The sequence below is a fragment of the Plectropomus leopardus genome, chromosome 24 (assembly GCF_008729295.1).
Source record: "Plectropomus leopardus isolate mb chromosome 24, YSFRI_Pleo_2.0, whole genome shotgun sequence".
NCBI lineage: Eukaryota > Metazoa > Chordata > Actinopteri > Perciformes > Serranidae > Plectropomus > Plectropomus leopardus.
Genome location: NC_056486.1, coordinates 14,925,574 through 14,947,294, shown reverse-complemented (window position 1 = coordinate 14,947,294; position 21,721 = coordinate 14,925,574). Strand labels below are relative to the sequence as shown.

The 21,721-nt window shown below is 40.1% G+C and overlaps 1 protein-coding gene across 1 annotated transcript in view; it reads right to left on the bottom strand.

The window, feature by feature from the left end:
• Nucleotides 1-621: 621 nt before the first annotated feature.
• The window catches only part of cckbra (cholecystokinin B receptor a), a 43,290-nt gene continuing 22,190 nt past the window's right edge, over nucleotides 622-21,721 (bottom strand). The window contains exons 3-5 of the mRNA XM_042512915.1: nucleotides 14,885-15,146; nucleotides 6,495-6,622; nucleotides 622-5,770 (exon numbers count right to left, since the gene is read on the bottom strand). Coding sequence (XP_042368849.1) covers nucleotides 5,199-5,770; nucleotides 6,495-6,622; nucleotides 14,885-15,146 — 962 coding nt within the window. The 3' untranslated portion in view covers nucleotides 622-5,198. The remainder of the gene's footprint in view (nucleotides 5,771-6,494; nucleotides 6,623-14,884; nucleotides 15,147-21,721) is intronic.

Genomic DNA, 21,721 nt, shown 5'->3' with positions numbered 1-21,721 from the left:
TTTGATGCATGTCAAGTATGCATACAGAATATATTATTACACGTTACAATTTGTTTATTTGGTCTCACACAGATGTAACTGGAAACTGGCTTGGCATATGGACATTGATAGTAGAATACAGACACCCCGCCAAATCTGAGTAGTTTTTTATCCCTCCAAAGCCGGAGACATTATGTTTTCACATTGCTCGTAGATACATCTGTACGTACATTCACCTGGACTCAGTGATGAGCTGGTTAGATTTTATTGGTCACAGGTCAAAGGTGAAGGTCTCTGTGACCTCACCTGTTTCATTCTGTGAACACAATATCTCAAGAAAACCTTGAGGGAATTTTGTCAAATTTGGCACAAATGTTTGCTTGGACTCAAGGTTGAACTGATTAGATTTTGGTGGTCAAACGTCAAGTTGATTTTGCATTCCTCTCATTCTTGTAAAAGCGATATCTAAAGCCAACCTTGGGGCAGTTTCCTCAAATTGGCACAAATGTACGAGTGGACTCTAAAAAGGAATAATTACAATCTGGTGGTCAAGGGTCAAGGTCACAGTGACCTCATAAAACATGTTTTTGGCCATAACGCAAGAACCTTGGGTGCCCACCTTGAAACTTGGGAAGATGTGTGTGAAGCATCCATGTTTTCACAGACATGGATGTAAACTGTAAGTGCAACTTGACTGGTTTGCAGAGGCATACAACAGTGTGGCGGTATATCAAGATGTTGTTGGATATAATTTGATCCATCTGAATGACATTATATTTTAGCACTATTTAGTTGTACATATTTTCCAGTATAACGTAATGATTTTCAATGCAAGAATTTAGCAACAGTCAGGTAAAGGTCATTTGAAAATCTACAGGAAAGTCCTGTCCAGGTTTCAGCTATGCCAGCAAAAAACTGCAGTGTATCTTTATAAATCAATAATCACAACAACAACAAATCTCCGTTTGAAGTTACAGTTAGGTGTGAGGTCTCCTGTTGGTTTTATGTTTGGATTAAGGCAAAAATTAGGTTACTAAACATTTTAGGTTTTGCTTTCTTATCCTAAAAGTGCAGAGACCATGGATATTAAAAAAAGAACTGGATACAGCATAGGAGGCAGGGCTCCTGTCATTCTTATAAAAGTTGTCAAGTGGCGCATAAAGCAATAAAAGTTTGACTTCCCTGGCGTAAAACTACCTGGATGTTCTGTAAGATTGGACCCGCAGAGCACGTGCACGAGAGACTTTCAGCAACCAGTGCAGTCCTCTACTAACTTGGATAAGGATAAAAGGGATCAAGAGAAAAGGTGGCTCTCTGATTTTTTTCTGTTGTGCACAGTTGTCAGCAGAGACAGACAGTGAACATGATGTTTTGATAACTATATTTACTCCATACCAACTTTCACTGCAGTTTTAACATCTTTCTCTGCCACAAACATGAAAAAAATACAAATAATTCTGTTTTACTCAAATGTTCCTATTTCCGTTTCAAAATAAAAGCCCTCTGGCAACGTTTCTGTCCATAGAATCCCTGCAGGCAGCCCTGCAGAGGTGTTGCAGCAACAATGCTGCCAGTAAAAACACTGCAATTGTGCAAGATGCAACAGTTTGGCGAGGTTGCAGGCATGCGCTGCTCACGCATGCAGTGTGCTCCAGGCGTAATATTTCCTGTATTGGGGAAATGAATTATACACTTTGTACTTTAGGTGTGCTTGTAAAACTTGACTGTAAAAGTACAGATATAAGAAAGTAGCAGTTCTAAAACTGGCAGTTTTGCTGATTTTAATAATGGATACCTACACCTGCTGGCCTACTGAGCCGCACTGAAAAACAGATTCAGCAAAAAAAACATACCTTTTCAATGGAAAATCTCTGCTTCTCTGGGAGGCTTTTGTCGTAACTTTTTGTGAGCAAGGTTACCCAGAAGTTTTTTCACGGTTCATTCATAATGCACATGACCAGAGACCAGAGATTTATTTTGTAAAGGTGTACATCTACAGGCTTTGAAATACAAAACAACACCAACTCTGGATTAAGAGGCTTATCTTCATTATTCCTACTCAGCTATGGTAATTTAACATGCTTACTATACTATAGGCTCCAGTTCCATAATGTAACAGAACATGCACAGACAGTGAAATAAATCCAGACTAAATCCACAAGGTTCTCCATTGCACCAACTGCTGGCAAAGATATGGAAATCACTCATTGTCTCCTGCTTTAATTACAAAAGCACACACAGTGTGAAGGCCGCCAGACGAGGTGTTTACAAGTCGGGCTCTGCTGGGGATTTTTGTATGCCAATTGTCTGTCTGCAAGGCGAACTCGCTTCCACCTTTGCCACTGCCTATAAACTGCTCTCGGACAGCGCTTGTGCCTGCAAATCTCAGCTGTCACCCACACTCGATTGCCATTCATGTATTCGTACGCCTCCGCACTGAAAAGGATAAAAGGCAGGGTGGTGGGTGGGTGGGTGCGGGGCTGCAGGGACAGGCAGTGCTAGGCGATGGGAGGACATGAAAAAGAGGACCAAACTTGAAAGTGATAGGAAATGACAGAACTAAGCTGTCAATGTACACTGCATGTAGGACAAAAGTATTACATCACACTGTTTAACACGAATCCAGACATCTCTGTACTGCAGAAGCCAACTGATACAATCCAGTGTCTACTTTATATCTTAATGAAGTGCTAAATAAGTCACCGTAACACTATCATGTCCATATTTTTGGCAGAATTGACTGAATTTATGAATGAAGTCATGAATATTTTTCATGGGAATTTGGAATTTCTTTGAGGACATTATGTATCGGCTGCAGACTGTAGTCGTATTTAGTGTACAGTGTACAGACGTGTGTGGTATCCTCTCATTTCACTCTCAGCATGAATTTCAATAAATTATTCTTTGCAAGTTTTGCCTGCCATTTGCCACTTCTGCTTTTATCGTCACCTAATTTCTATAACTTCTGGTATTAAAATCCCGGTGAAAAAGAATCTCATGAGTATCTAGCTCCAGTATTGTGCGCATTTCTGAGTAAGACAAGATAGGCACATGTTGTTAGGAATGATATGATCTGATTGTTGAAAAATAGGTGTGTAAAAGGTGCTGACGGTGAAACACCAACAGGATAATAGTATCAATGAGGGAGGGAGAGAGAGTCCATTAGATGCTCCATGCAATATCAGTTGCAAAAGCAATCTATTGCAAAATGCCTTGTGCATGATCTGAGCTGTCGCAAATACCTCTTTTCTCAAAGGGAACAAATTCTAGCAAGAAGCCCGTAATCATGATATTTAGGGAAACAGTGGTACACTGACGGAGCATGCTCTTACTAACTAGCTAACTTAATATTAGCTCTTTGCGGCTAAAAGTTGCAGATTGATTGATGGGGTGGATGTCATGGTAGTATTTGTTGAGATTGGTTGATATTAGCTTAGGTAAGCACATGACACATTTTGTTTTACAAGAAGAAAACATATTTGGATTTTGAAATAAGAATACGAAATTGATTTTCTGAAAAATGTAAATAATATATAATTATAATAATAAAATTGTTAAATAGGCACACAATATGGCCAGGAAATTGATCTGAAAAGGTTAAAAAGGCATTTTTCATTTCATCTGGAATTTAACATTACTGACTTATTAACATTTTCTCCATATTGTAGTGCCCTTTGAGCTCCATTTTTCTGAATGAAAGATGCTGTTTAAATCAAATTTGTTCTAACCATTATTAATGAGTTGAAGGGCTCAGATGTGGTGCGTCAGCAGAGCCGTTTGTCTTTAGTCTTACAAAGGCAAAGCCATGAGATTTGCACTGCAGGAGAGGAGAGGGTCCCTGAGAAACACCTTGTTAGTCTGAGCCTGGAGAAGGGGTCTTTGTACTTAGGTAATGCTCAGAGTAATTGGCAGCACTGCAGCAGAAGGCAGAGAGAGTGCATAAAAGACACAACAGAGATAATTGAGCAGAAAAGGTGAGTTTGACTGAGGCAGTTTTTCTGTGCCTTTTGTAGCAGGGGCAAGCTGGAGCAGCTAGCAGGTGCGAGCCGCCTTTTATGGATGGACTGACTGCACTTTCTCTAATAATTCACATCCTGATGTTAATGCGTGCATCAGTATTCAACATGCATTTGTAGCAGTGGCAACAGGAGATCTAAGTTCCATGACTGAGCCTGTTTGATACCAGTTTGTTATGCTGCGAGTGGACCAACACAGGAAAATTGCCTCATTGAAAACACCAGGCTCTCTCATTTATGCCTGCCAAGAAATAAGAGTAAATTACAGTCTTCAGATGTTTATCGTCAAGACGTTTATGTAAAGGTGCACCTGCCTTATCAGCCTGAATCACAGAGCAATGCTTCAAAAGAGAAAGCATCCTGTTATTGATTGGAAGCCGACGAAATCGCCTGAATGGACGTGTTTTGGTGTTTGAATATTTGCAGAAAAATATGCTTTACCCACAAGAAGTGATGTAACACATCTCAATAAGAGCAAAACACTAAGTCGGAGCTAAGACGCTTTTTCAGAAAAAGCTGTACTAACTCTTCCCTTTGAAACCTTTTTCGTGTAAATAAAAATATTATTTTCTGTTTAAATATTTCAGAAATTAGGGACCCAATTGTTTGCAAAGTTGCCCTTCGGCAGAATAATTCAGATAACTGAGAGAGATGCCCTGAATCAATGAAGATGAAACCACATGAAACACAAAAGGAGCAGAAATCCATACTGATTCATTACTGAGGTAATGAGTCCTCATTGTTCAACAGTATGTCTCTGTCAAAAAATTACCTTTGGCACAGTTAGAACACAAAGACAGTATTTACAAGTACGCAGGATCCATATTTTTGACGTAGTTTATCACTAAAATGTCTCTCCACCAGTAAACAAACTACCATGACAAACAAAGCCACACAAAGAGCACAGGCACTTGATGTTCTCTTCAGATGCAACAAAGCGGATGCTGCCAATTAAACAGAAGAAAAAGAATGTCACCAAGCTGAAACGGCATTTTGCCCGCCCCACATTCTGCAACCATGCACACAGAATTTGAAGGAGACCTTTTAAAAAAGGCCTCATAAATGAGGGCAGGGATTACTCAGCTCATGACTCATAGCATATTAAGATGAAGGGTGAAAAACGAGATTGAAAAAAGCAGATGGTGCACGCAGCAACCGCTGCCCCGACAGCCACTGATGTGACCACCCAGCCCTCCTCCCGGCTCAGCAGGTGCCGGTGGTGCTGACGGTGGTGTAGCTGAACTTGGACATGGACGTGGCCATCGACGTGGCCATGGAGGTGGCAGTGATGCCGTCCTCTCCTCCCTCCTTCCTCTTGCACCACCAGCAACAGAACCGGTTGCGGCAGCAGCAGGCGAAGGTGGACAGCAGGGCCTTACGGAAGCGTGTGTTCATGAAGCAGTAAATGATGGGGTTGACGCACGCCGAGGTGTAGGACAACAGGTGGATGAAGGAGATGGGCGCTCCTGAGAGGGCTTTGGAGGCTGACTTCATGTCAAAGGCCCTCCAGGTGTTGGCTGAGTACAAGGGCATCCAGCAGATGAAGAAGAGCGCTACGATCACCATCAGCATGCGGATGACTCTCCTCTTGGCCTGCAGCTTGGCCTCTGAGGTGTTGCTGCGGGCGCGCTCAGTTTTGGCCTGGACAGCACCAGACGAGGCAGAGAGGGTGGGGAGCTCCACGGCAGAGGAGGGTTTTTTAGACACCTGGATGTAGCAACCATCGTCGTCATCATTGGACCCTGCGACAGTTCTTCCAACACCGTTCTTCTGGCCTGTGGAGTGTCGGAAAGTTTAAATTTGGAGAGATTTGGTGGTTCAAACAATGACCAATATGTATAAGAGGAACGGCTACAGTAGAAGAAATACAACACTATGTTTAGAAATTGATTAACAGTTTCTACAGAAAGGCTATTTCAGATTTGAGATCGTCACAACCTTGATGAATCACACACAAGACTCCATGGAAACTGGTTCTCCTGATGCACACAGCAACTAGCAGTTATATTCACCCGAAAGGGACCATACTTCGGGTGTGTCTGACAGAGCTATCCTTCTCTGTCAGAAAAAGCAGCCGCAAAGCCACGGAGATATTTGAAACGTGTGAAAACAACTAGGGTTGGTATGAGGACAACTGAGAAGTGTATTTTTAGGTGTAACAGGTGCAGAACCTGTAGGAAGCCACAAAATATGTCATACTCTGCTTTAGGCAAAACAAGCAAATCTTCACAGTTATGCTGTTTGCCTTGCATAACATTAAAATGCTAAAAAATACATTCAAACAGGTATATTGTAATTGGAATTTAATTGTGTTATTACTGGCAGTTGGCCTGTTTTACCAGCCTTTTGATAACACCTGCTGTAGCTGCTGTCTAATATAACTCCCATGCTGATCTAAAAAAAAAAAAAGTAGAATGAATGTTTTTAGCCACAGTATGATTTAAATCACTGTGAACAACAGCCTGTTGAAGTTTGGATTGAATTTCTGACAGATCTCACCGGTGGTCTCTCTGCTCTGGCCCAGCTCAAACTGAATGCCTCGGTAGAGCTCTCTGGAGATCAGACCGTAGGCTACAATCATCACCACTCCTGGGATGAAGAACAGAGTGAAGAGCAGGAGCACATACCTGAAAAATAGCCGTAGTGGAAAAACAAAAACAACACACAGAAAGGATAAGGAGTTGAATCATAACGTCAGTCATCCACAAAAACCATACAAACCATACACAATATCTCACTACTGGCTGAAAAACTGCATTTGTTGGAGGTGTGCTGGAGGCCCTGCAGATGGTTGACCCATCCAACAGCACTCTTAATACTTGTGGTGTCTGGCAAAAGGCACTGCAGCATCCCAGCTCTGCTGCTTCTCCCTGCAGGCTGCTCAGCTCCCTGTGGTTTAACCTTCCTCTGCACTTGCTGTACCTACTGTTTTTATTTACCATTCAGGGTATTTTTGCTGATGCATTTCTACAAACTTTATATTGAAATACTTTCTGCAAATGCCGTCATGGTGTTTTGACATTGTCAGACTCGTGATGGACAGTTTTATTTAAAGAATCCAAATAGGTGCAGCAGAGTCAGAGATATCATTGTTTTTTACTCAACACATGCCCTGTCAAGAGGCAATCTCAGGGGCTGAAACTTTAAGTGGATGCTTGTGCCAAGTTCGATGAAACTTCCTCAAGGTGTTCTTGAGATATCATCTTCTCAAGAATAAGACGAATGCAAGGTCACAGTGACCGTGCCCTTTGACGTTTGACTGCCTAAATCTAATAGTTTCATTGTTGAGTCCAAGTAACTGTTTGCCAAATTTGAAGAACTGCGCTCAAGGCATTCTTGAGATATGATTTTCACAAAGATGGGAAAACCTGATGGACAGACAATCTGAAAACATAATGCCTCCAGCAACGGCTAATGACAGAGTTTGTCTTTAAAGCTTGTTTTTTCATTCAGGATCACTGTACAATTTTTATATGACTTTTCATATAACTCACCTGTTAAATAATATTAAGGCTTAGAGTCACGCGTAATTAAAATCATGTCTGCTTTGAGTGACCGGTTGATGCTGTCCATTGACAAGACAGTACCAAAGCGACAACAGCGCTAAGGTAACTTAGCTACATTTTGGTGACCTAAAAAGCCATGCTCAGTGTTTGGTTGTACTAAAAGACCATTTGAGGAGTTGAATATTCAGGTTTTTCTTGTAAGCACAGGTTGTGTTTATGGTTATAGGCCTGTTTATGCGAGCAATAGTAAGCATTAGCATTATCACTGTTCACCATTGCTGTAAATTCACTTAGCTAACCAAGCTAGCAGCTAGTGTTAGGGTTAAGGTTGTCCAAATACGTTCACTTTTGGCTCCAAAAATCCAAAGTGGCAACTCAAACTCAAGGCTTCATCACAGGAGTCCACAAACCAATGGGTGACATCATGGTAGCCCGTTCATTATTTTGTACAGTCTATGGTCGAAACCTGAGGCATGGAGTTATAGAGCACAAAAAAGTGTTTATCCTGGAGAATTAAATTGATTAATTTAGCAAAATACACTGCACTCAAACATGGCATGCTCTCAAATTCATGTCTTCCCCACAGAAGAAAATTATTAGTTCTCAATAGTTTGCAGAGTGAGGCCAGTCAGACCAGTTGGACTAGATAGCTGCTGCACGTCTGACATTTCAAAACAGTACTTTCTTTAAATACTATAGCCATCCTGTTTACTTGAGGGGAGGCTTTCAACAAGACCTTCCCAAGCTGTCCTGTTGACATATTGATAGTTTACACAATAACTCAGTGCATATTGATATGTGTAGTAACAGCTGGGCCTCATAGGAATACAGCACAGCGTACTATGGACAGCACACATCAACACAAAGACTGTTTTTCCAGGAGGCATTTTGCAAATTACACTTTGCCAAATAAACATTATTAAATATGCTGTAATATGACAATTGTAAGACATTTTATGCTGCTCCAGGCTGTGTACGCGGCTGTTTTCTGATCAGAAATGTTTAGTTTTTCTGGCACAGAAAGAAAAACGATCAGGGCTCTCTCGAGTGCCTGGATTGATGGCATCTCAAAGAAAAGTAGTGACTGAGTAAAGTGCAAAGAAACTGATGAAAACATTGACTTAAGGGAATTTTTCAACAAAATTCAAAGGGCTGGAAGCATCTGTCAGTATCTAACTGCAGACAACATATTCTATAAAACACTTTGTAGCTTTAAATATAAATGCAGTAAAGTACAATGAATGTGTTACATAAAAAATCTCTGGAGATTATGAAGTATAGACTCTTTATCAGTGAATCAGATGAATAAAACCATAAAATGAAATGAAGTGAACCGAGGGGAGAAGCGCAATTATAGTAAAGAGAAAACTAGAACGGGTAAGTCATGAATAAATCAGATAAAGAAGGCGTACAGGTGTCACTTTGATCTTAATAAATCTTTACCATCTGCAGCCACATCTCCCTTTTGATTCGTCATAATCACAAAACGCTCCTCTCAACCGCCGATGTCTGCGGTGCACATCTGTCAGCACATGAAAGTGTCAGCAGATAGGAAAAGGCCACGTTTCATTCATTCTCTGATATTGTAATGTCTTCCTGGACAACCCTCTGAACTGCGCACAGCCCCTCTCTTTCACTTCTCACTTTAGAAAAAGGCTTCAGTCAAAGCCTCTCATCAGCGGGCTGTTTGATACTGCGGAAAATCTGCCGGACAAAAGCTGTCAGGAAGTGAACACGTAGGAGCCCGGGAACACCAAAAAAATAGAGTTGATATCTGCTCTTGTTTAGGCCTCAAGGGGGAAACCCAGATGGATGACATGATGAATTTTCATATGCAGCTCCCTCTGTTGACTGTCCACTGAAAAAAACGGAAAAAACACCTAAGAGCTTAGCAGCTATTGAATGGATGGCCATGACTTGACTCAAGTCCAAATTTAAGTTTGTCCAATACTTCGATTTATTACCCAATACCTGCAAAACTAATGAAACTCTCAGCAGACTCAGATGTACGTTGTGTTTAGTCATAATAAGTAAATGATAGCAACAGTCTAAACTAAGATGGTTAACAGTAAACCTACTTAACACCAGCATGTTAGCATTGTTATTCCGAGCATGTTGGCATGCTGGCATTGATATTTCGCATAAAGCAGCAGTCTTAGGTTTGAAATTCTGCAGAAGAGGGCAAATCCTCTGCTGTTTTTAGAGAATCTGGAGGAGCACCAAAAGAGAAGGAAGAAGACACTTTTTGTTATTACTTTCACAAAAAAAGCAAAACAATTTTATACCTGTGGGTAGATAGATGTGTCAGATAGACCACAGACCAACAATTGCAGAGCAAAGAACTCCCAAAAACTGTCCAAAAAACTTGCAGTTCTCAGAGATTTATTGGAAACGTTTTGGTAGAGAGTTATTTGAGAGAGTTGAGCTATTTTTCAAGACGATAGAAGAGGCTGGATTACCCATGTGGACCAATCAGAGTGTTGTCAAAAATATAGGTATATCAATACATATTGACTGTGAATATTTGAAATGGTTTTAATATGCATTTTCTGCAGAATGGATACACAGTTATGCCAGATGTACTTTCTCGCTCTCTATTATTATAATGTTTACTAAAGTCACTCTGTTTTCCCTGCAGCTTACAAAAAAAGAAGTCTTTTTTTTCCCCTTAATGTCATTTTTTTCCATGTAGTATCAAAAATGATATTGTATATTGATATTTCACATCACCCAGAAATCAAGCATCACATAGTCTAATGCCACCATTGCCCCCTTACTTAAATATGTAGACAATCATATATAAAATGCACATTATGCATAGCTTACAATGCACATAGTTAAAATGGAGAAAAGCTACCAATCTGAGATAAACATTGTCAGAACATTGACCAATATTTTCAGTATCTAATTAAAATATGATTGGAGCTTGAAAAACTGTGTCTTAGAATCTGTCCCTAGACATGAAAATAGAGAACTTGTGATTGGAGAAAAATTACAAAATATGAGCAATAAAATTACAGCAAAAAAAAAAATTTAAATAAAAGGGTTCTTTTAAGATAAGTCTAACATAGTATGTAAGAGAAACTACAAAAAATGTAGAGGATATTTTACTGTTTTGTTTTTTAAGTTCTAAATAGAGAATGGAAAAACAATTAATTGTATTGTTTCTTCACATTAAGAAGTATTTTCAGGGTCTGTAAAAGGGAAAGATCAAAAAAAGGTGACTTTTTCAATGCTGCAAAACATTAACAGGAGAAATGTCATGTTTTGCATACATTACTTGATCGGTCCACTTGGGTCATCCAACCTGTTTAAGATCCTCTCTCCGTCTTTGTGCTGAAACCTTGTTCCCAATTCATCTCTTACAGTCGCAAATGTTTAAGACAGTGTGCATGACTTTTTTGTTTATAATTATCTCCACCTAATCTACTTATAAGAAGAAATGAAAATAGTAACTGGTTTTCTCCGGTCTTGTTAAATATCTTTATTATCTTGTGAGATTTGCCTCTGCAACTAAGATTACTCATCCCTCTGGAGTACCTTTCCGGCAAAGATTTTTTTTCATATAAACTCCAGTCTGCGTAAAATTGTCAATGCACACCATGCATGACAGTAATTATAAAAATTGAAAATCATTTGTCTTTGACTTGACAAAATTGCTTCATTAACCACTTTATGGCTCTTTTATGTGTCTTGAAATCATTTGCCTATCATCTCAGACTAAACATGGATGCTTCAGTGACTCCATGCACTGCTTCATTAGGTGCAAAAAAAAAAAAAAGGTGCCATTTTCATGGAGCGCAAGCTAGATGGAAAAAGGTGTTATCTCCTTCAATCTTAGTTTTAACCCTTAACCCGGGGGTAATTTAAAAGGCGTTCATGATGGGTGAAGATGAAACTGTGAATTAAAACTCGAAAGGTCTGCATACCTAGCGACACATCTGGACTTTTGACATCTGAGCCTTGACTTTCTTACTCGTCCCTCTCCTCCTCACCGAGCAGACTAATTAACTGGTCTCCCACTGCCTCGTCTTTCCCCGAGAAGCTTTACAGTTTGATGGACAGTCAGAGAGTGTTCGACCACAAAAGGCTGTCAAGTAGGGAGATGTACAAGGTTATGCTATGTTCAGCCGCTTCTTCATTTTAATTGCACCATCCTGCAGGATCCTAGATTGTGTATGGACAGATCTCTGAAAATCCCTAAGTAGTATATCCCAAGATGTTTTCACATACAGTATATTGTCTATGGCTGCGTATCAGTCTACTTGGGGTGCTTTTTACCCGGCATGTATTGGTCCTCAGAGGGCATGTGGACAGATGTACGACTTTCCTGACGCGGAACAATCCAGAGTGTTGTAGCTATAATCACTGGAGAGAAGCAGTCATTTATAAAAGATGGCAAAATGGCAACATGCATCCTTACATCACCAATACTGAAGGCAGACACATAATGTTTATCCAATAATGTCTCTACTTTCTGCCCAAGCCTCTCTGTTCATTGGTACGACCCCTTCCAAGATACAAGACATTTTCATATCATGCTGTCACCAATTATGCCTGAAAAGGAGCTGCCTGGTCAACTTTTTCATCTCGAAAATCTGTCTCCCACTTAATGATTAGACTCATTTCTCAGACATCACCTCTGTAATCACCTCTACAGCTTCAGCCCAGAAAGTCAAGCTCAAAACGACAAGCTTTTACTATAAGAACCATCTCTTCATCGTCAGAAGTTATCCCTTACATATTTCTGCCCGGATAGATAGAGAGAAAATGCACCAGAGGTCCAGTCAAAACAAAATCTATTTATCGTAACAGGCTCACCATAATCACTGGATTTGCTTTTGAGGCCAAAATAAATCTGCAGGAATCTTTTGCATCGACGTTTAACGTTGGTTAACCTTGACACGCAAATTCTAGCTATTGTTGCTAATTTGGTGTGTTGCACCATCTGCTTTTATCTAACCTCCTCCGCCGGCAAAAAAAAAATGGCTTCATCTGTGTTTTCAGACTGTGTGACACTGGATTTCAAACAGGGGCACACCATCAGGAGAGGCAAATCGGGCAACAGTTTAGGATTCCCCCTCTTTGACACCAAATCCTCTGCCGTCGTCTTGTCGGTCAAGCCTTATTACTCTTGTTACGATAAATGAAATCTGACTCCTGCTTCTCTGTGCTGCAATTCTGCATCTGCTGAATAACATAGATAGTTTCACTTTATACAGGGTTCCTGCATGGTCTTAAAAGTCTTTAATTCATTAACTAAGTCTTGAATTTTGTGTACAAAGGACTTTATTGTTTATCTTGTCCTTTCACAATAATGTTGCTCGTTATGCGTCCTGCTGTGTTTTGGATGTTATTATCACACTGTCCCTGATGGTTGGTGTTTTTTCTCCGGTGCTCTGCACACACACCGTCATCCCCGGCTCTCTGCTCTGTAGGCTGAGGCGGCGTTGTTGGCAGCACAGCATTGAGTTCTCCTCCATACAAGACAATAACCTTCTATTTTTAGAGTCATAAAATGCACCCCCATTAATATATGTATGTGTAGGATATTGCTACAGGCATCGCTTTAATCTTGTGGCATCCTGTCTGCTTGACAGCAGGAGTTTTATTCACTTGTGTCTGTGACCCCGGTGTTTTACCGTCCAGGGAACACGCATTTTCTTCCCTTGATAATGCTTCATTTTAATGATATGATTGTGCCAATGATCAATGGTGCATTCATACATCTGGATGATGTCTTACTGTACAGCGTGTGTGTGTGTGTGTGTGTGTGTGTGTGTGTGTGTGTGTGTGTGTGTGTGTGTGTGTGTGTGTGTGTGTGTTTAAAAGAGACTGTAACTGGTAATCGCCATTTTCCGAACATAAATATCATATATATCACGCAAGACAACAAGATCTTGTTTTGTTCATAGTCTTAAGTATCAGATTCTGTTTAGGCCTTCTTGATACTAGAGGGCTTCGGTACTCTCCATGCTCAACTCCAGAGGTGACATTTGTGAAGACACGAACACTTCACAAGCTGCAGTTCCTGCTCCTGATCTACTTCTTCCTACCTCTGTTTCTTATTATTGAGTTAGCTTCAGTTGAGATAAGATGTTATGTGATGAAAAAGTGATATCTGATTTTTTATTGACTTGATTATCACTGATTAAGAAGGGTTAGGATTCCTAAATGTGATAAATGCACAGCTTTATCCTTTAATTTTATGAGAGCACAGTCACACACTTTGCAAAGCTATTGTGTATTAAATATTTTTGTTGTTTCTTTTAAAATAGCAGCTTTTGTTGTGACCAGAAGGCACTATGTGAGGCCATAGGGAACAGTTGGGACTCTCAATACAACAAGTGAATATCTTTTATATGTTATCAGAGTACAAACTCATGCCCCACAAAGCTATGGAAATCACATATGAATAAGAGTATTGATACATTTTCTCTTTAATTCAAGTATTTGGTAAATAATTATTTCTAGGGCTGAAAATTGACACAGATTATGCATTATATCGTTCACACTTTTGCCAATACGGCCTTGAAGTTGGACTTAAATTTCATCATAGGTGGTATTAAAAAGGTTTTTAAAAAGTCTTAAATGTAACTTTGAGAACCTTGGGGTACCTTGTTTATGGTTGTAGCATCTGTCATCTGATTAAGTATTGATTTTTCAAAAAGCAAAGAGATGGTGGGGTGGTGGGCAAGTGATGTAATCTTGCTAGCTGGTTGGCCTGTCAGGCAGTAATTTACAAGCTACAGTGGCTCCCGAATTACAGTTTCTCACCAAATAGCCCTGCGAATAGTCCCTGTGTCACAACTCTCCTTTAACTGCCTTAAAGTGAGTGTTGGCAGCTGTTGCTTGAGTTGAATTCCTGCAGTCCTGGAACATGAATAGATAACTGCATGGAAGCCAGAGAACCATCAGCGGTGTCAAAATTTGTTAAGATCCACATCTTTTGCAGAACTGAAAAGAGTTCAACGTAATTAATAACTAACACACACTACGATGCAAACATTGTTTCAATTTACTCTGACAACAGTCGAGGAACTGACAGTCGGTGCAGGAAATTTGAGCAATATCACCAAAATGACCAAGTTCACTTGCAGTTTATTTCCAAACTCTGAGCAATCAGTGGAAAGTGGTCTGATTACACAGCTCAAAAAATGAGGCGACATCCCGCTTCATAATGCTTATGCAAATTCCACAATGACACTGCATGTAAATCAGACAGTGTCCACACATTATGAACCAAAGCGAAGCAGACTGCATTCAACTCAATAAGTGTCTATTCATCTTCACTCACTCATTTCTGTTGAGTTTATGGAGGCACATCCTCTTAATTATTGGCATGTAATATTCAAAAGGTTTTCACAGCCTTTGTGCACTTACCAGGTCTGCTCAGCTTCTCCGCTGGGCCAGTCCAGACGACACATGTGGCCAACAGTACCGTTGGCCTTGGGGAAAGACTTGAGGACACTGAACACGGGGTAGGGCACCATGATTAGCAGTGACACCACCCAGGTGGCGGCAATGACACGATAGGCATGGGATCGTGTCTGCCACGCACGTGACTTCAGCGGGTTACAGATGGCACTGTATCTCTCAATGGCAATGGCCACAAGGCTGAAGGTGGAGATGCTGACAGAGATCCCTGCAGGAAAGAAAGGAAAGGCAAAGAGCTGGTCTGTTAGTCAATTCAGCACTTTTGTCCCAATATCTCAGCACTGGAAAATATGCTTATACACTTTCTTCCAGATTAGATGAGAAGATTAATACTTTCAAGTTCATCTGCAAAATGTTAAGCAAAAGCCACAAGACTTAAAGACTGAAAGCACAGGAAGCAGCTAGCTGTGCGCCATCCAAAAGTAATAAATTCTGTCAACCAGCACCTAAAAGGTCACTTATTAACCCTTTGGAGACTCCTTTCACAAACAATAAAACCTCTGAAACCTAAGGGTCAGATTTCTTTCCAAAAAAAAAAAAAGAGAGCAACTTGGCAAGAAATGTCCCACAAAAAATCGTAAAAGGTGTCAAGAAAATGATATGAAAATTATCTAGGGCCATTATTAGATATGTTTTTTTTTTTTTAAAGAAAAGGGAAAAAATTCTAGAAAACTTGATTTATTATTCTACTAAAATTATATAATTTATATCATGTTACAGTAAAAAGAAAAAAATAATAATTCTTGAGCATTTTCTTTAGGTTGTCTTTCCTGAAGCTCTTTCAAGGTTGTCCTTTTTTATTTATTTATTTTCAGCTCATTTTATTTTAAATTAATATTATTATCATTATTATTATAATTAGTAGTAGTAGTAGTAGTAGTACGTTATTTCTTTTTTTTTATATATATATATATATATACAGTGCCTTGCGAAAGTATTCGGCCCCCTTGAACCTTGCAACCTTTCGCCACATTTCAGGCTTCAAACATAAAGATATCAAATTTAAATTTTTTGTCAAGAAACAACAACAAGTGGGACACAATCGTGAAGTGGAATGAAATTTATTGAGTAATTTAAACTTTTTTAACAAATAAAAAACTGAAAAGTGGGGCGTGCAATATTATTTGGCCCCCTTGCGTTAATACTTTGTAGCGCCACCTTTTGCTCCAATTACAGCTGCAAGTCGCTTGGGGTATGTTTCTATCAGTTTTGCACATCGAGAGACTGAAATTCTTGCCCATTCTTCCTTGCAAAACAGCTCGAGCTCAGTGAGGTTGGATGGAGAGCGTTTGTGAACAGCAGTCTTCAGCTCTTTCCACAGATTCTCGATTGGATTCAGGTCTGGACTTTGACTTGGCCATTCTAACACCTGGATACGTTTATTTGTGAACCATTCCATTGTAGATTTGGCTTTATGTTTTGGATCATTGTCCTGTTGGAAGATAAATCTCCGTCCCAGTCTCAGGTCTTGTGCAGACTCCAACAGGTTTTCTTCCAGAATGGTCCTGTATTTGGCTCCATCCATCTTCCCGTCAATTTTAACCATCTTCCCTGTCCCTGCTGAAGAAAAGCAGGCCCAAACCATGATGCTGCCACCACCATGTTTGACAGTGGGGATGGTGTGTTCAGGGTGATGAGCTGTATTGCTTTTACGCCAAACATATCGTTTTGCATTGTGGCCAAAAAGTTCGATTTTGGTTTCATCTGACCAGAGCACCTTCTTCCACATGTTTGGTGTGTCTCCCAGGTGGCTTGTGGAAAACTTTAAACGAGACTTTTTATGGATATCTTTGAGAAATGGCTTTCTTCTTGCCACTCTTCCATAAAGGCCAGATTTGTGCAGTGTACGACTGATTGTTGTCCTATGGACAGACTCTCCTACCTCAGCTGTAGATCTCTGCAGTTCATCCAGAGTGATCATGGGCCTCTTGGCTGCATCTCTGATCAGTTTTCTCCTTGTTTGAGATGAAAGTTTGGAGGGACGGCCGGGTCTTGGTAGATTTGCAGTGGTCTGATACTCCTTCCATTTCAATATGATTGCTTGCACAGTGCTCCTTGAGATGTTTAAAGCTTGGGAAATCTTTTTGTATCCAAATCCGGCTTTAAACTCCTCCACAACAGTATCTCGGACCTGCCTGGTGTGTTCCTTGGTCTTCATGATGCTCTCTGCGCTTTAAACAGAACCCTGAGACTATCACAGAGCAGGTGCATTTATACGGAGACTTGATTACACACAGGTGGATTCTATTTATCATCATCAGTCATTTAGGACAACATTGGATCATTCAGAGATCCTCACTGAACTTCTGGAGTGAGTTTGCTGCATTGAAAGTAAAGGGGCCGAATAATATTGCACGCCCCACTTTTCAGTTTTTTATTTGTTAAAAAAGTTTAAATTATCCAATAAATTTCGTTCCACTTCACGATTGTGTCCCACTTGTTGTTGATTCTTGACAAAAAATTAAAATTTTATTTCTTTATGTTTGAAGCCTGAAATGTGGTGAAAGGTTGAAAGGTTCAAGGGGGCCGAATACTTTCGCAAGGCACTGTATATATATATTCTTTTCAAATTTTTGGGCCATGTCTTGTCAGGTTGCTAGTTGCGCTCACAGTTTTTTTTTTGTAAAGAAATCAGGCCAATTTGCTCAGGTTTCAAAGGGTGAAAGGAGCTCTTGTAGAGAGTCTTAGCAGGGATTGTCTGCACACGGCTCTCACCATGGAGGTGGTTGAGCCTGCAGCTAGCAGCTAATAGTGCTAACCATTAACTGTGTTAACAGTGCAAACCAGGCCCTCCGGAAGTACACTGTGCTTTGAAGCCAGTTTTTATAGTGGCCAAAAAGTGGTACTGCTATTTCCGGGCTCCGTCACACGATGCCATTGGGTGATGCAATCATCCTCACCAGTACCAAGCATGAAAACATGCACTAATAAGCTGCAGAAACATGAACACAGTAGCACCTTTTAAAATATACAGTTTAAACTGTGTCAGCTGACAGCACAAAATACAGCAGCTGCAATTACAAAGACAGTGAGAGGCTTCAACACACCCTTGCAACGCATGGACCTCCCTGTTCACTTTTGGTGCCATTAAATCCATTAGACAAATAAAGCCCAAACACCTCCATTATCACGGCTGTGTCGATCAGACTAAAAGGCTGCGACACATTTCCACTTAAGAGTCAAAGTAGTTTTTAGAACATAATCCATTCTCTCTCAGTGCACTTTCTCAGCAGTTTCTCAATTGGGTTCAACAAGGGTTAAATTCCTGCAGAGACAATCCAAGGCCGAGCTGTATTTGCATGTATGAATATGCATAATCGGCAGAGGGGGAGGAAGCCCAGTCACTGCATGGTTTGTGTTCTGAGGGTGAGAAGGGGTGAGACAAATAGCAATAATAAACCCATACCTGCGTTCCTCCAGCAGCCCCTCAGGGACATATTCACTACACTGATCCTCTGTTGCTACGAGAAGCAACAACATATTAATCCCCATCGGTTGTTCCTTCACAACAGGAGAACATATCCTGTCTAAACCATAGAGTTACATTATCATTCAAGGGAGGAAGTCATCATGCGCTCTCCTATAAGCACGCTAGAATTCAATCTACAGCAGCCATATTAAGTATTTGAGTAGTGGACTGTGTTATGGCTTGGTTGAAAGAAATTTATCTTCTCTGATCAGCCGTTGGCCACGGTTTCCCTTCTCCTGCAAACCACTGGCAAAATCTTTTTCAGCGTGATAAAGCTTTGTTATCAGAAGCTAAAAGATTAAAGATTCAGTGTTGTCAGCCACAAAATTTGTAACTTAGAGAAGAAAGAAGCGCAAGGATATTTGGTGTGGGATTTGATTTGGAGTCTGATAGAGGCAAGAGAATGGTTTTATCATAAAGGAAAAAAAAGGAGCTGAATTGTAGTGATTCTTCAGAACAAAGAGAAACATCATCATCACGAGAAGACGTCTGAATGCCTTTTATGCTTCGAGAGCAGTCAGAGAGGCTCTGTTGTGCATTATTAAAAGCATTTAATCTTTTCACAAGAAGGGTAATGTTTTTGATTGCTGCTACACGGACATGAAACCTGACAGGATACTACATCAAGCTAAAGCCACTGGGTTTATTGGCTTAGAGCAGGGGGTCAAATCTGTGAGGCACAACTCCCCGAGGGAGGCGTGAGGCAAAGATACAGCGTGAGATGAAAGAGACAGGTGCGTGTTATGTTCTAAAAACACACAGAGTTAGATGATGTAGTTTGGTCCCTGTTCATCAACACTTGTAGATATTGCTGTCTCTCTGTTTACAGTTTGTATGCATCTTCTGAATCAGACATATTACAGTGTATTTTTAGATTCGGTGTGACTAATACTTACTAAGGATATCATCTCCATGGCAAAGAAATCACCATAAACCCACTCATAGCACAAAAATCATAGAAGAAAAGTTGATTTTCTTTAGGACTTGGCTAAGAATGATAATGTTTTCTTCACTATCAGAGAAAGTTGACTGAACATCCATGGGTACACTGCAAACAGGAACTGCTAATAGCAAATTCTTCATTGTAAAAAATGTCATATGCTCAAGTCTTTCACAACCCAACTCATAGAATCCAAAGCAATTACATATTTTGTGTTTATATCCCCAACTTAGAGATAAAACTCCCGCACACGGTCTGACTTGCAAAAATCATTACTTTAACACAATGTTTCAGGATTTTCAGTTTTTCCCCCACATGCAGTCAGAGGGCATAAATACCAAACATCAATTTATGTAAGAATTATCAATATTATATTTCAGAAAGTCATAAGTAAAAAGGTTAAACACACTAGATAGTGACAATCATAAACATATCAAGTGTTTATATGAAACAGATCACTTCTTAAATGCATAAATAAATGCACTATTTTGTAAGGTTATATCCCCCTCCCCTATCATCACAGTTCTTCTAACAACAATGAACCTCTTGGGGAGACAGTGTTGCAGATGTTGCAGTGTTGCAAACACAGAGTACAGACAGAACGCCGTATACTTACCTAATAGAGCCCAATAAAGTTGGCTAACCAATATATCTGTATCGGCCAGTGTTTTGTTCAATATGCACAATATGAAAGGTTCATTTTTAACTGAACATACAGCTGAAAAAGTAATTTAAATTAAATTACTGTTTCTGTGCACTGGTCATTTTTGATTAGAAAGTTTATCGTAAAACTGTAAAATATTCTGCCTTCATTACATATCTTTGTCACATTTGTCACATTATCTAAGGGATGACTGCATTGCATAGTTGTAGGGCTGTGCTCCTTGAAAGTTGACTAAGTTTGCTTCAAGTTTTGGGTTTTCTTTTGTTTTTTTTGCAAGTCAGTGTGCTGTGCAGTGAACTTCTGTGGACATTTTGTTCCCCAGAGTTTGGCCAAATGCCTTTCACTTCTTCTGCTTTCTACTATTGCATACGGTTTTCTCTGTGGTCAACCGAAGCTCAAACATGATCAGTCAATACTACTCAAACAACAGACGGAAACCATAATGCTCGCGATACAAAAATCTTGTACTGTTGCCTACAGATTCTGCACACATGTGCAGATAACTCTTTATAGAGATAAGTGTCCCCAAAACTAGGCCACGGGTGTCTACCAAATGGAAGTTATGTAACTAAGATATATTTATGTGCTCAGAAATCAAGAAGCGCATGGTTCCACCTGTGATCATAGCACTAGTGTTACAGTTTCTGTTTTTGTCAAAGAGCCTTCACTGTCTTTTGGCTTATGATGAGAAGCCTCCCTGCATGTTTCATGACACATTCCTGATTAACTGTCGACCCCTGCACACTACCGGTCAGCTAAAATAGCCAACTCTAGCTCCGGCTAAGCAGAAGGAGGTGGGTGGCACAGTCAACACATGCAGATCTTAACAGTGGACCGGCACTGTAAGAGTCTCGCACAATAAGTCTCTCACACCCACACAACTCTTTCAAGTGCTAAGCACAGACACAGAGTACGACCAAATCACACACGAGGGGTTTTTCTTTTGTTGACGCTCGAAGGCGGTCATGCCCAGCCACGGCGGCAGCTTACACTGACTGTGAAAATGTGGAACACAGAGAGGTGGGAATTTTAGTCTTTTTCTCAAAAGGAACAATAAAAATAATGAGTAGAAGATGAAAAAGCAGGAGCATTGTTTCTTTAACGCTTTGGTAAAGTGCTTTACAAAGCAAAGAGACACATCGCAGGATTAGAACACAAAGGGAATACAAAGAGAGCAGTAAAAACAATTGTAGGTACAGTGCAGATAAAATTATAAAAGAAACTCCGTTCAAGAGCTTTGTGGAGGAAGAAGTTGTGAAAGGCTGCTTGATATTTTTGGGAAATATGCTTATTTGCTTTTTTTTTCAGAGGGTTGGACAAGAGGATCAATAGTAAATTCATGTGTCTCCAGTAAATATAAAGTTAAAGCCATGAGACTGTTATCTTAACGGGATGAAACGCTTAGCTCCGCTCTTTCCAAAGTACCAAAAACCTGCCTACCAGCAAATCTCCAGTTCAGACCAAAGATTTGCGACAAGAAGAAATTGTGACAAGACAAACCTGTGACAAACGGACGAAACCATTTTAGAACTGTTGAATACATAGGTTAAAGCTGGAAATAAGAACTCAGTTGTTGCTATGGAGACAATACACTGGGTTTGTTCGTAACACTAATCCGATGCTCTACGCTGACATTAGAGAGCTGTTGTTGGAGGGAACAGAGCATTCTGTTTTTACATATGCTTTGTCAGTGGGTTTTTTCATCCACCA